Source organism: Euprymna scolopes, chromosome 41, assembly GCF_053919585.1.
Source record: "Euprymna scolopes isolate OS-2025 chromosome 41, ASM5391958v1, whole genome shotgun sequence".
In the NCBI taxonomy this organism is placed as follows: Eukaryota; Metazoa; Mollusca; class Cephalopoda; order Sepiida; family Sepiolidae; genus Euprymna; species Euprymna scolopes.
In genome coordinates this window covers 3774833-3791228 of record NC_136522.1, presented here as the reverse complement: position 1 = coordinate 3791228, position 16396 = coordinate 3774833, and the positions used below count along the sequence as shown (strand labels likewise).

The 16396-nt window shown below is 37.7% G+C and overlaps 2 protein-coding genes across 3 annotated transcripts in view; one reads left to right on the top strand and one right to left on the bottom strand.

The window, feature by feature from the left end:
- Nucleotides 1–386: 386 nt before the first annotated feature.
- On the bottom strand, nucleotides 387–5654 carry LOC145266387 (uncharacterized). Its single transcript, XM_080122019.1, has one exon. The coding sequence runs from the start codon at nucleotides 5652–5654 to the stop codon at nucleotides 387–389; it is 5268 nt and encodes a 1755-aa protein (XP_079978145.1).
- A 1575-nt stretch (nucleotides 5655–7229) lies between these two features.
- Nucleotides 7230–16396, top strand: part of LOC145266308 (cytochrome P450 4V2-like) — a 118716-nt gene continuing 109549 nt past the window's right edge. The window contains exon 1 of one of the 2 annotated variants that reach the window (XM_080121859.1): nucleotides 7230–7501. In XM_080121859.1, the coding sequence (XP_079977985.1) occupies nucleotides 7327–7501 (175 nt within the window). In that variant the 5' untranslated portion in view covers nucleotides 7230–7326. The remainder of the gene's footprint in view (nucleotides 7502–16396) is intronic. The other variant, XM_080121861.1, reaches the window with a different exon arrangement.

Sequence of the window (16396 nt, the reverse complement as noted above, 5' to 3'; positions counted from 1 at the left end):
AGGGTTTGGTCGGGGAGGCCCTTTAGCGGCCAATCCCCGATCTTGTCTCATTAGCGACAAGACCAATCAGTGGTCCCGTAACATCGTGTTATTCCTGACACACTCCCAAGGGGGCAAGAAAAAAGTAATCGGTAATCGATTACTTTTTTTTTTTAAGTTATTAAAATGAAACAGATTGTTTTATGTTTGATTTCTATTGAACAAATGAGGCTAATCCCTAAGGATAAGTATTATGTGTTTCTACCACAGAAATGAGTAAAGTTTCAGCTAACAGTTTTAACCAAATCAACAGTATCAATAATTAACAACTAAAAAGAAAAAACTATAATAACATAAGTCAGTAGACAATTCATCTTTAATTGCTACAATGGGGAACTTAACCCAACCTAACATAACATGTTTTCCGAACAATTTGGACAAAACCAAATTCCGGTGGTATCTTGTTCATTAACTCCGACGCAGTTAAAATGATACCATTTGTTGCACTTATCGCAACATACCATTGGAGATGATCCATCATTCTCAATGGAACAAGTTGGGCAGAAGAAGGGGCCTCCCTCCTCCACAAACTCTGACGAAGAGGATTCAGGATTATCCTTCATTTCCAAAGGGAATAAATGTTTTAGGGAGTGGATTTGTTCACACCCATCCCTTAATATGCGAGCAGAACGAGCCTTTCCATCGTTTCCGTAGATGAGGTTGTGCACCTTACCAAGACTCCAGAAAGGTCTAGGTTTGTTGGGTGTTTTAATCAAAACAACGTCACCGACTGAAATCCTTTCAGTAACTTGACTGATCATCTCTCTATCTCCCTCCCTTAAGGAGAGAAGATATTCGTTGTACCAAATTTTGCGGAATTTTTCAACAAATTCATCTCTCAGCTGCAGAGAGTTTAACAATTGCACCCTACTCGGGGTGTCAGGACAGAGATCATCGACCTCCATGTTTCCCAATATCAAGCGTGGGCTATAGCCCGTTTGCAGAAAATGATTAGGGGTCAAAGTTTCCAATCCCCTTTCCGCAGAGTCAACGTAGGTGAGGGGTCTGTCATTAATGGCCTTCTCTACGTCAGAAACAATAGTTAGGAAGTTGAAATATTCGATCTTCCTCCTACCAATTAATTTGTGGAAACACCGTTTCACGGTTTGTATCATCCGCTCCCATGTGCCTCCATGCCATGCGGAATAAAGAGGGATGGTAACATGTCTAATTGAAGTTGATCTGAATTGTTCCTTGAACTCATCAGAAATGAATACTTCTGACAACGAGATACCAGCAGCCAAGAAGGTTTTGGCATTATCAGAATAAACGTAGGAAGGGACACCAAATAGGTTAGTAAACCTGACAAATGCCAGTAGAAAAGAACGTGTGCTCATGTCAGGCAACAGTTCAAGATGTACAGCCCTGAGACTCATACAGGTAAACAACAAGAGATACATTTTGGTATCCTCATTGTTCCCCTTTATCCAAAAATGGCCAGAAAAGTCAACACCAACTTGGTTGAATGGGCGAACAAAATTTGTCCGGTGGGCTGGTAGTTGAGAACCCGAAGGGGTCTTACAAGGCAGAGAATTTATTTTTTTGCATGTCATGCAATGGCGGAGGACGCCCTTCACTGATTGTCTCCCTTGAGGGATCCAAAACCCCATTAGTCTTAACTTGGTTAGGGTTGAGCTAACTCCGAGATGACTGCAATTCCAGTGTGCCTCCTGAACCACTAGTCGAGTCAAATCATGATATTTACCTAAGATGATGGGGTGTTTGACTTGATATGGGTGAATATCAGAACTTTGTATACGACCTGTAGCGCGCAGCAATCCTTCATTATCCAAGAATAATCCAAGGGCACTTACTCTTGGCGGTATAGTTTTACCAGCAGGTTCCCTTAAGTAATTTAATTCGCAGGGGAATTCTTTCCTCTGCATACTAGAGAAAAGCAAAAACTTTGCCCTTTTAACAGTATCGGTTTGTCTATGTTTCAATTTATCGACAAACCGCAAAACCTTCTCCAGCACACCGATTGTCTTCGTCAAGGAAGAAAATTTTGAAATATTAAACGGAAGAATATTCTCTTCCGAAGTAGCCTCATTGGAAAGAAAGCAAGAGACAATCTTTTTATTAGTGTCATTCAGACACGGTAACGGAGTTATTGGCCAATCAACAGCACTTCGATTTGCCCAATCAGGGCCATGAACCCACAAATCGAAAAATTGCCGGAACTTAGCAGAGGAAAGACCCCTGGTTAACAAATCTGCCGGGTTTTCAGCAGAAGGGACATATTTAAATTGAGGTAAGATACCAAAATCATTTTGGATAGCTTCCAACATCCTTTTAATGTCCAAAATTCGGTTTTCCACAAAGAGATTTTTCTTTGCACCCCTACCGTTCAACACCCAAGACAATGCCACCTGGGCATCAGAGACTACAAACAAATTACGGACGTCGACAGGCTGCAAGGCCCTTAACACATTAGGGACGACCTTAAAAGCAAGATAAATTGCCATAAGTTCCAGAATGGGTAGGGTTTTTTTCTTAAGAGGAGCCACCTTTCCCTTTGCGAATACAAGGTGACACTGCGACCCCTGCTTGGCATACAGCGAAAATCCGTACGTAAGTTTGGAAGAATCGCAAAAGCATAAGAAATCAGTAGGAACGTCATTCACCAAGGCATTCCTTGGAAACTCAATCCCACTCAAATCGTTCAACTCACCAGCGAGATTCTGCCAAGCATCGGTGAAATTTTCTGGGATTTCTTGGTCCCAGGATAAATTGTTCCTCCACAATTGACTGATTAGGATCCTGCCCTGGACTGTGACAGGAAGGAACAACGATAATGGGTCAAAGATTCTGGAAGTCTGAGACAAGATTCCTCGCTTGGTGTTGACCTTAGAATCTATCGCTACGGGTGCCAAGCACACAGAATCTCTCTGTGGAGAATAATGGTACCCTAACACCTTTTCAATGGGGGGAGGAGGAGAAACCAGGGTCCCATCCTCGATCATTTTAATTTGTAAGTGATTGTGGTTGGAATTGCAAGACTGAAGTTCGAATCCAGCATCCATTAATCTTTCTCGTACTGTTTCGTAGGTTGAACAAAGAGAATTGAAATCACTATTGGTAGCGACCAGATTGTCGACATAAAAATTATTATGGAGCACAGAGGAGGGAACATCATCAGGGTATCTCTCGGTATGCAGCTTGATGATACAACTTAAAATGAATGGGCTTGCATTGAAGCCGAATATTACTGTATTGTATCTATAAGCACGCAAATTCTCATTCACCTTCAAGAAAAAACAAAATCTATTTTTATCCTTATTGGTCCTCAGACGGACCTGGAGGAAGGCTTTTTTCAGGTCCCCCAAAAGTACATAATTGTTCTTCCGGAAGACCAGCAAGAGGTCCAACAATTGGGCAGTTAGGTTGACACCAGCATAGGCCGCATCATTAAGGGAAACACCTCCTCGTCTCTTGAAGGAACAATTGAATACAGGTCGCATCTTGGTGGTGACCCCAGTTCCTTGTTTTATGACCGGACGATGGGGGATCCAACAGTAATTTTTATATTCTCCCGGAGGGACATAGATCTGTTCTATAACTCCAAGTTCCTCGTACTCATGGAAGACCTGAGTATACTTGTCATAAAGACCCCTTTTTTCCAAGGAGATAGCCACCCTTTGCATGATTTTCAAGGCTGGAATGTAGTTGGAATCGACCAGGGACAACTTCTCGTCATCCCACGGTAAATCAACGTAATATTTACCGTCTCTTAAAACTACGGTTTTCTTAAATTTAGTAATTTTATCTTCATCATACGAAGATAAATTTGATTTTTCATCTATCCCTATAGAATCTAGGGATAAGAATTTCTCCACTCCGCGCTCAACGGAGGAGTCTTCGAAAAATGGGCCCAGTGGGTCAGGGAATGAAGACACAGGGTTTAAGGCACCCTCAATTAAATAGTTTGAACACTTGGGCAACGAGCGGACAATATTTTCAAAGGGGGTTATGTCAAGTGGATTTTCCAAAGTATCGGCTTGACCTTTCGCAAAACAGCCCACATTCCCAAACGGGATAATTCTATTGGAGGTTTCCCAAGCAGAACCATTAAGACAACTTATGAGCTGGAATTTTTTCATACGTTGGATTATATCCAACCCAACAAGACCATGTAATAATGAGTCGTTCATACTCTCGTACCCATGACAGAGTCGAAATCCTGCCTCTTTTATATTGGTTGTCACTTCATTAAACTGTGACACGTTAAATTTTAAATTTAAACTATCCGTAAATAGTCCAGCATGGAAAAAGGGCTTTTGCGCCCCTATTTTCACTGACACCCCAAGTTCGTAGAGGTCTAGGGTTTTTGTACCAATAAAGGTATTAATGGGCATAACTACAGAATTAGGGGTTAGATTCTCCCGAGAGCATAATTTCCTCAAAATTGCATTAGAGAAAAAGGATTTTTGGCTGCCAGTATCGACGAGGCAGTTAAAAGACACAGGACGTTGTTCTCTCTTTAATGAGACCCTTATCACAGGAAATATGCAGCTGCCATGTTCTGCCAGAATCGTTTTCCCGACGAAAGGTTTGGGCGACTTTGGGCACATCGCTGAAAAATGGGACCTTAACCCACAGGAACCACATGCATAAGGAAAACCTTTTATGCCTCGACATTTAGCTTCCTTATGTGAGCCCAAACATTTGGTGCATAAATTTAATGCTCCCGCTCTCTCAAGTCTAACATCAAAGGTCTTATAAGTCGTACAGTCCCTAGCGCTATGGTCAGTTTTATCGCACAACTTGCACGACCTATAATAATTGTTGCTTGGGGGAGAGGGTTTTTCAGGTTTTAATTCCTTCCGAGATTGAAAGGAATTCTTTAAAGAATTTGCGTTTTCTCCCTGTCGCCTGTTGGACAAAATGGCGGACGGTTTTGGCGGGCCAATTTCGCGCCCTTTCCAGGCTGGCGTCGCCATGTCAATCTCCAGAATTTCGGGGATAACTTCCATTATTGTTTTAAGGGAAGGGTACCTTGTCCTGGCTCGGGACATTAATTGTTTACACATCCCGTTAGGAATTCGTTTTAACACAATGTGAGCGACAAGCTCGCCTGAAACCGAGCCGTCTACAAAAAAATCTCCCTTGAAGGAGTTGTCCAGCTCGACCAGGTCGGCCTTGACTCTATCAATATAGTTCCTTAGAAGAGAAGGGTCCCCTATAGTATCTGTGGAAGAAAGCATTTCTTCAAAAATTTTATTTTTTATATCGGCAGGGTTGTAGAATTTTTCCCTTAAAATATTTATAGCTTTCAGATAGTTTTCCGGCTTGATATCAAGTTCGGACACCATCTCGAAAGCTTTTCCGCCTAGCTTCGTTTTTAACAACAAAAGCTTATCAGAATCATCGTCCAACGACGATGTATAAAATTCGAATCTCTTCAGAAAAGTTCTAAAAGAGAATTTATTCCCTGGAGGGTTATCCACGAATGTCGGACAATCTACCTCCAACTTAATTATAGGGGATTTCCCTTTCTTCCCATCTCCTTTCATTGTTGGTGCTTCGAATTCCAGAAGCGTTTCACGAACCGAGACAGTAAACGCGTGGTCTTCGTCACATATCTCAGCTCGTTCCTCAGCGAGACATTTAGTCATAATTTGGTCGACTAGACTTTCACAGTCTAGCAGCCATCTTTTTACGTCAGAAACACTACAGGCTATTAGTCTAGGAAAAGCGTCATGGGTAAGTCTCTCTACCGTAGTAGTTATCCTGACTCTCTTAGCCGCCAGGCTGGCCTCAAGCTCCTTGCGAGACGGAGACATTTTGGAAAGGGAGAATCCTTCTAGACCGAAACCAAAAAACAAAACTCCCCTTTTTTTACGGATAAATAATAATGTCAAATTTACGAACAAATAGTGGTAGAACACAATGTTTAAATTAGAAAAGGAGGAATCCTTCTAGACCGAAACCAAAAGTAAATTTTTTTTTACAACCACCGAAACTAAGAAATTTATCATAACATGGAAGAAACACATAAAAATAGAAGAAAATATCTTATCTTACTATTAATTTAATTTTTTTTTTTTTTTACTTATATATATATATACTTCGAATTAATGATTCCTCTTTGTTTTAAAAATGTTAGTTAAACCAAGAAGCAGCCTATTAATTAACCAAAGGCAACAAACGAATTATCGTACTCAGCTAATAATATTTTTTTGTTATTGAATTAGAAGGTACTAGGAATCATTAAATCAACTAATTTTGCAAAATGCTATGTGAGAAAACTCTCTCATAGCCTGAAAATAGGCCCAGTGTCAGACGTAACAAAATGAAACAGAACTTACCGTGGTCTTGAAGAAAAAGTTGACTGCCATAGGTAGGTCTGTTGCAAAATTAGTTGGTCTTATTTTGCTGGCATGGGCCGAGTAGTTCATAATCCCTTGATGAGATTAATGTACAGTCGTTGCATTTAGGCTCTGGGAGACTTGGAGTGGTTTTAGTCAATCCTGTCGAAGAATACGACTACCAGGCCATTTTCTGCTGTCTTTTTTCACGACTGTCTTCAGCTAGGAATTTTTTTGAAGCCAGGGAAATTCAGATTTCCCGCTGAAAGCAAAAAAAGGGTTTGGTCGGGGAGGCCCTTTAGCGGCCAATCCCCGATCTTGTCTCATTAGCGACAAGACCAATCAGTGGTCCCGTAACATCGTGTTATTCCTGACAGGTCATCGTTGTCACTGTAATGGTTGGTCTAATCCTAGCTAAATTTCTCATTCACCATAATACCTCATATCCGCCGGGGTTGTTCTACTTAGGATTCTCGAATCAAATCGTTTTTTTTTTTTTTTTTTTTTTTATCAAATATGTATATGCATTACATGTAGAAATAAAATTTTATTAAAAAGTCGTTTATTTATTATTATTTCATATACTACGCTTTGATCTTAACCCGAAGGCAAGGGTTACGATTCTGTCTTTCCAAATATGAAAACGATACGACATTTAGACCATAGCTGGAAGGCAAAAATTAAGCTCTAATTCCCCGCCTCACCAATAAAAATGATACTACACCTTGATCCTAGTCTGAAGGCAAAGGATAAGCGTTTATTTTAAATGGCGAATGGTGCATTCATTTTTAAAATTTTGACATCAATTGATAAACAAAAAACGCGAACACAAATCAGTGTAGACTGCACGATAATTTCCTTTTCAGGTCAAATACTCGACTTCACAACACGTGACTTTAACACCCGTTTTTATCAGCCACTTTTGTTGTTGTTGTTGTTAACACATCTACCGTCATTTGTGTTGCTGATATCTACGACAATGGCGATTTTTCTGCTTTTCGTTGCGTTCGTCCTGACAGCTGTCTTCGCGTATTACGCGCTCATCCGGCCAAATCAATCGATCGTCTCGAAATATGATGCGAAAAGAAAGATACTGGAATTCAACGATTACCCGATTGTTGGCGCGTCTTTAAGGTTACTTGGCACCGGCGAAGGTACATATATTTAATCTCTGTTCTCGCATTTTTTTTTCATAACTAAAACTATAAAAATTAGATAACATATCCAAGAATTATGAAAAATGATGAAATATTAGTTAATTGATTGTTGTGTTTGTTATAAAATAATAAGCCCAGATAATACATATAATTATTATTTTAGTGAGGAGGGAGGCGATAATGTTGGTTTAAATTATGAAAAAATTATTGTCAAAATTAGTAACATATCCAAGAATTATGAAAAATGATGTAATGTAAGTTAATTGATTGCTGTGTTTGTAATGAAATATTTAGTATTAACAATATCTCAAAATTTATATTAAGGTAAGAGAAGGCGATAATGTGGGCAAAATTATGAATAATGATTGTCGAATTAGTAAGATATCCAAGAATTATGAACAATGATGAAATGTTAGTTAATTCATTAGTGTGTTTGTAATGAAATAATCAGCCCAGGCCATACATCAAAGATATAATTTTAATAACTGGGGGCAATGATGTGGGTACAAATTAAGAAAAATGATTGTCGAAATGATTTACATATCCAAGAATTATGAAAAATGATGAAATTCGATTTAATGTATTGGTGTGTTTGTAATGAAACAATCAGCCCATGCAACATCTCAAAGTTATTAATTTAGTAAAGGGGGGGCGATACATTTTTAAAAAAAGGGCTAGAATAATATGATGGTGTCTTTATTCACGATAAACGCCCACAGAATCCCCAGCAGCAATATATTACGTATGAAAGATACGGCTGTGGAATTTCCACAGCTCCCGCTAGTAAATTTATTAATACATTAAAATAAATTCTGCTGTTTAGACTCTAGGTCCAATTCCCTCTATGAAATATAAAAGACACACACACACACATAAACACACACACACACACAAACACACACACACATATATTAAGAATTCCCCTTTTCAATATAAGCATTGTTGTCTGAAGAGGCCTCTAGTTATTAAACACTAGAAGACCAAAACATGCTCATATATATGTGGATGTGTGCGTGTATATATATGTGTGTGTATATATATATGTGTATGTGTAGATATATGTGTGTATGTGTAGATATATATGTGTGTATGTGTATATATGTGTGTGTATATATATGTGTGTGTGTATATATATGTGTGTGTGTATGTGTGTGTATATGTGTGCGTGTGTATATATGTGTGTGTGTATATATGTGTGTGCGTATATATATGTGTGTGTATATATGTGTGTGTGTATATATATACGTGTGTATATATATGTGTGTGTATATATATGTGTGTGTGTATATATATACATGTGTATATATATGTGTGTGTATATATATGTGTGTCTGTAGATATATGTGTGTGTCTGTATATATATGTGTGTGTGTATATATGTGTGTGTATATATGTGTGTCTGTGTGTATATATATGAGTGTGTGTATATATGTATATATATATGTGTCTGTAGATATATGTGTGCGTCTGTATATATATATGTGTGTGTATATATGTGTCTGTAATATATATATATGTATATACATATGTATGTATATATGTTTATATATGTTTATATATATATGTATGCATGTATATATATGTACATATATATGTATGTATATATGTATGTATACGTATATGTATATATGTATGTATGTGCATATATATGTATGTATATGTATATATTTAGGTATATATATGTATAGATATGTATATATGCACATATATACATATAAATACATGCATATATATATATACATATATACATACATAGACATACATATATATACCTACATATGCATACATATATATATACATACATATTTATACATACACATATATATATACATATATATACACACATATATATACATATATATACACAAACATATACATATATATGCATATATATACACATGTATACATATATATATACATACTACTAACACCCGAAAGTATCCTGTACCTCTATAAGGCCACCATTCGCCCATGTATGGAGTATTGCTGCCACATCTGGGCTGGTGCATCTGCTACTAGTCTCTCGCTCCTTGACAAGGTTCAAAAGAGAGTCGCAAATCTGATAGGCCCTGAACTGGCATCTAAGCTTCAGCCTCTGTCCCATCGACGAAATGTTGCATCCCTCTGCCTTTTCTACAAGTATTTTAGTGGTGAATGCTCTGATGAACTGCAATCACTTGTGCCCCCACGACGCGAGCACCCTCGACAAACCCGACAGGCTACTAGATCCCACCCCCACACTGTAGAGGTCCCTAGATGTAAAAGATCTTTTTACTCCAATAGTTTCTTCCCCAGAACCGCAAGACTCTGGAATTCCATTCCAGGTCCCTGCTTCCCCAACAGTACTGACGTGCAGAAGTTCAAGTGTAACGTGAACCGACACCTTGCTGCCTCAATCCCTACATAGTACCCCAGTAGTTGTTGCCCCTGATAGTAGCCCCCTACACCAAAGTGGCAATTTGCCTTGTTTGGGGTGAAAATGTAATAAAAAAAAAAAAAAAAAAAAAATATATATATGTATATATATGTATATATGTATATATATATGTATACATGTGTATATATATGCATATATATGTATATGTTTGTGTATATATATGTATATGTTTGTGTATATATATGTATATATATGTGTGTATATATATGTATATATATGTGTATGTATAAATATGTATGTATATATATATGTATGCATATGTAGGTATATATATGTATGTCTATGTATGTATATATGTATATATATATATGCATGTATTTATATGTATATATGTGCATATATATATGTATATGTATATATATATGTATATAAATATGTATGTATATGTATGTATGTGTATATGTATGTATATATATGTATATATGAATATGTATATATATGTATGTAAATATAAATATGTATATATATGTGTATGTATATGTATGTATATATGTATGTATATGTATGTATGTGTCAGGTCATGTCATATGCTACTGGTACCATGTAACCCAGTACTACCTGCCTCATGGTCGGGTCACCGGCGACTAAACTGGTTCCCCCACCAGACTTGTTTGGTGAGGAGGGCGGCTAGTCTCCCTGAAGGATTAAAAACAAGACCTTCCAAAGGGCGAATGAACTCTTTTTCTGGGTCAACTGCCAACTAGCACCGTGTATATTGTGTGTCTGTATATGTGTATTGGGGTTGAGAGGGCTCCCGTAAGCCGTTGTGAAGGCAACCTTTCTAGGAGAAGCAAATCTCTGATTTAAAAAACCATAAAGCGGGAGACCAGTACCCGCATTAAGCTGGTCTGCAGTTTAATTTGTTGCTGGCTATCTTGCTCTTGCTTGTTGCTGGATCTCAACATTTTGAACCGAGAGAGAGACTTAGCTGTCGTACAAAGCTAAGACTCGGTAACATCATCTTTGTATAGATATTCCCTCAGGCATTTAGGCTCATGGATTTAAAATGTCTGAGGGAGTGGCACTCGTCTGACAAGACGTTGCATGTATGTATATGAATGAACCCTTTTTTGGGGTCAACGGCCAACTACCACCGTCTGTGTTTGTGTGTATGTACGTGTGTGCTAGGGTGGAGAGGACCCCCGTAAGCCGTGGTGAAGGCAACCTTTCTAGGAGAAGCAAATCTCTGATTTAAAAAAAAACATATAGCGGGAGACCAGTACCTGCATTAAGCTGGTCTGCAGTTTAACTTGTTGCTGGCTATCTTGATCTTGCTTGTTGCTGGATCTCAACATCTTGAACCGAGAGAGAGACTTAGCTGTCGTACAAAGCTAAGACTCTGTAACATCATCTGTGTATAGATACTCCCTCAGGCATTTGTCTATAAAAATGGTCCTGTGGCGATGGAAGTCATTTTCGGTTTGTTGCTGGCAATCTTGCTCTTGCTTGTTGCTGAATCTCAACATTTTGAACCGAGAAAGAGACTTAGCTGTCGTACAAAGCTAAGACTGTAACATCATCTTTGTATAGATACTCCCTTAGGCATTTGGGCTCATGGATTTTAAATGTCTGAGGGAGTGGCACTCGTCTGACAAGACGTTGCAATCATCATATATGTATATATATATGTATGTGTATAACTATGTATCTGTACATATATGTATGTTTATACATATGTATATATATATACGTATGTATATATATATATGTATATATATGTATATTTATGTATGTATATATATGTATATATACATGTATATATATATGTATATATATATGTATGTATATATATGCTCATATGTATGTATATATATATGTATATATCTATATATATGTATGTATATATATGTATATGTGTATGTATGTATATATATGCATATATATGTATATATATATGTATATATATATGTATATATATATGTATGTGTATACATATGTATATATATGTATATATAAGTATGTATATATATGTATATATGTATGTATATATATGTATATGTATATATGTATTTATATGTTGATATGTATGTGTGTATATGTACATATATGTATATATGTGTATGTATATATATATCTATATATTGATATGTATATATATATATATGCAATTATATATTAATATATATATATATTTTCTACCTATCTCATTCAATCTCGGGAGACGCTGGGTCTTCTGCTAGTATATATTTCCTACCTATCTCATTCAATGCCTCGAGATGCCGGGCCTTCCGCTAGTATATATTTCCTACCTATATAATTCAATCCCGGGAGACGCTGGGCCTTCTACTAGTATATATTTGTTACCTATCTCATTTAATCCCGGGAGACGCCGGACCTTCAGCTAGTATATATTTCCTACCTATCTCATTCAATGCCTCGAGATGCCGGACCTTCTGCTAGTATGAAACCGAACGGAAGACACGATAAACGAAACCATATATTTTACTTGTGTTATTACGAAACAAACAAACAAAAATTAGTGTATTAGCTATGTTCATGTACCGTTCATTCTCCTTTAGGATCCTCCGACCACTCCGTCGTATCAGTTAAGATAAAAACAAAATGTAAGAAGCCATCAGACGTACCCCTCCACCGTACTGTATACCGATACTCTATGGCTGACTGGGATAGCTTCCGTACATTCATATCTGATTTACCTCTGCACTCCATGTTTAAAAAGGAAGTGTCCTCTATAGTATCAGATCTGACCGAATGGTTAATTGTAGGCATAGACCAATTCATACCATCAAAAAAGTTCCAACAAAAACCTAACAGCCAGCCATGGTTCTCCCCAGAATGTGCTGCTGCTATCGCGCACAGAAATCACTTTTTCCATAACTACCAACGTAATAGATGCACTGAGACTAAAGCTGCTTTCAGGACTGCCAGCAACCACTGCAAAAGAGTAATAAAAAATGCAAGAGAGCTATATGCCCAGTTTGTTAAATCCAAGGTAGCTGATCAGCGGCTTGGTTCCCACCAGTTTTGGCAAATAACAAATAGGATCCTGAACAGAAGTGTGCGTTCTATCCCAACCATTATCAATGGACCAGAGGTTATCTCGTCAGCGTCAGACAAGGCCAAACTATTTGCAAAGAACTTTGCAGCTAATTCTACCCTATGCGACGAAGGCCATCAACTCCCCATATTTCCTCCTATAACACAGAACAAGCTAGGTAACATACAAATATCCGTGCATGAGGTCGCCAAGCTAATAAAAAACCTAGATTCCAGTTAAGCAACTGGCCCTGATGGCATCCCAATTATAGTGTTAAAAAAGCTTCAACCAGAACTTGCTTCCATACTTACGAAACTATTTAAGCGCTGCCTTAAGGAGAAGTGCTTTCCGACCCCCTGGAAGACCTCATCAGTTTGCCCTGTATTTAAGAATTCAGGTCATAAGTCATCTCCCTCTCAATACAGACCAATAAGTCTTCTCTGTGTTATAAGTAAGTTACTGGAATCAATATTAAATAGAGAAATAGTCAACCACCTCAGCAGAAACAACCTTCTTAGTGACACACAATATGGTTTCCGCTCTGCAAGATCTACCGCAGATGTGCTGACGGTTATATCCCACAGGATTAGTGAATCTCTTGACAAAGGCTTCCTTTCTAGGGCAATTGCTCTTGACATATCAAAGGCCTTTGACAAAGTATGGCATAAGGGTCTACTTCACAAGATTTCCAGCTACGGTATAACTGGAAATGTTTTCTCAATCATTAAATCATTTCTCTCCGATAGGCTCATAAGAGTAGTGGTAGATGGACAAAAATCGGAGGCCTGCAATATAAATGCTGGAGTCCCTCAGGGGTCAATCCTCGGCCCAACTCTCTTCCTGATCTACATCAATGACCTCCCTAAACACATACTTAAATCATTCGTTGACATCTATGCTGATGACACGACCATCTACGGCAACACATCAAAGGCTGTAAATGACGAAGTTCTCTCGGATTCTCTCTCCTCTGATCTCGAGCGCGTGGTTCAGTGGGGGAAGATGTGGCTAGTTACCTTTAATGCATCTAAAACCAAACTCCTATCCTTACATCATCAACGCTCTGATCCCCAGCTGGCATCAATTGTGATGGATGGCTCTCGTCTGGGTGAGGCCCCATGTTTTGACAAGCTTCTGGGTTTGACCTTTACTCCTGATCTGAAATGAAACACGTACATCAAGTCTGTTGCCAAGGTCGCAGGAAAGATGGTGGGATCCTTCTACTGCTCCAGAAGATATCTCACTACTGATTCAATTCTCTATCTATATAAAAGCCAAGTACGGCCAAGGATGGAATACTGTTGCCATATCTGGGCAGGAGCTGCCAAAAACAGCCTATCATGCCTTGACAGAGTACAAAATAGACTTTGTGGTTTAGTGGGGGATGCCCTTTTCTCTACCCTGCAACCCCTCTCCCACAGAAGAGACGTTGCGAGCCTATCCTTGTTTTATCGTTATTTTCATGGCAGGTGCTCGTCTGAACTCCAATCCCTGGTCCCCCCTCGCCAAACTTTCACGAAAATCACCCGTCTAGCTGAATCCACTGTGAAAAATTTCCCCCACTCTATATCTGTGCCTAAATCAAAACGCGGATTTCATGAGCAAAGCTTCTTTCTTAGAACTGCACGCCTGTGGAACTCTGTTCCGTCTGCCTGCTTCCCTCCGGACTACAACTTGGATGTCTTCAAGTCTAATGTTAACAAATTCCTAATGAACCGCCCCCCTAATTAAACATTTCATAAAATCTCCTCACTAACGTGATGTACTTGCAATAACCCTTATCCCTGAGTGGCTTCCGGGCCTTGATAAGTGGTGATCACTGTGTAAAAAAAAAAAAAATTAACAAATAAGAAAACAAATATTTTATTTAGAAAAATTGATTTAGTTTTAACACTTTTTGTATTCACGAAACAACAAAATACACTTTTTGGAGTATGCGGACGGCGGCCATCTTTTCCTTATGAGTTTCACTAAACTGTCGCCAGGTGGCGCTTCTTGGTCAAAGAATATTTAAATTATTAAATTGTTGACACTTCAAAGTTGTTTAATTACAAAAAATGTTTCATTGAAATTATTAATTTGTTAAAAAAAAAAAAAAAATCCAAAGAAACAATTTTACTTTATAAAAATCTAACGTTGCTTTCATTACAGAATTGTTTGATTAAAATTATATTTTCCTACGCCCCCTGAAAATAGCTGCTGCCTGCATACCACAGAAGCCTCCCCCCAATGACTTTTAAACAAAGGATTCTTATATTATCAAATAATAAAACAAATATTTTATTCAAAATACTTAATTTACTTTTAACACTAACATAATAATTTAATATTTGTTTATACAAGAGATGTTTTCCTTTTTTGTTTCGTGATAACACAAGAATTGTTTAAACTAAATTAATTCTTCTAAATAAAATATTTGCTTTCTTTGATAAGTGTTTTCTTTCTTTTTTGTTTCGTAATAACATAGACACCGCCAAAAATGGCGAAAAATCAAGTTGTTGTTTTTTAAAACGAAATTACATTTGTTAAAATCCATTATTTCTGAGTAACTTTTTTTTTTCCAGAAAGATAAAACCCTGAATTTTATCATATAGAAAACAGAATAATGTAAAACTTTTTCTACTATATTTTTTTTTTATTATTATTACTACTACTACTACTACTACTACAAAAGGAAGGGTGGATCGCCAAGAACTGCACAAGACCAAAGACATGCTTTAACTAACAGAGGACAATCCATATTAACAATGGCTGAAATTCTGTTAGTTTTTGTGCCGAGGGAAAACCCTCAACTCCATTTCAAAGTTGCAACCGATTACAGTTGGAAAATACTCGACCAGCTTCTTAAGATTGCTGTAAGGCACAGGATAGATAAATTACAGATAAGCTAATCAATAACTGATAAATAAACGGCCATAAATGTGTTTTCAATCGATATTTATTCAATGATGGACTAGTTTTCCTACCTAACAAAATGGACGGGGTTTCCAGGTACGAGTTTTCCGGGTACGAGTTTTCCGGGCATCATATTTTTTATTTCGCCAAAATAAATAAAAAAAAAAAAACAAAATAAAAAATTAGGCACAAGGCCAATCAAAAAATTGGGAGGTCGGGGTCTATGTCATCGTCGTTACTTTAATGGTTGGTCTAATCCTAGCTAAATTTCTCATTCACCATAATACCTCATATCCGCTGGGGGTTGTTCTACTTAGGATTCTCGAATCAAATCGTTTTTTTTTTTAAATAAGATATGTATATGCATTTGTAGCGAGCTACTACTACTACGCGACTAGGCTGTATTCTCACCTTAGTTCTCTCTTTCTCCCTACACTTTTCTCTTTTCCTTCCTTTCTTCTTGTACGTCATCAGAGGTTCCAGCCAATGAAAAGCGAGAACGGTTGACGTGGGACATTCGAGCAAGGAATCGTCCTTACTTCCACGGCGACTAGAGACAGAG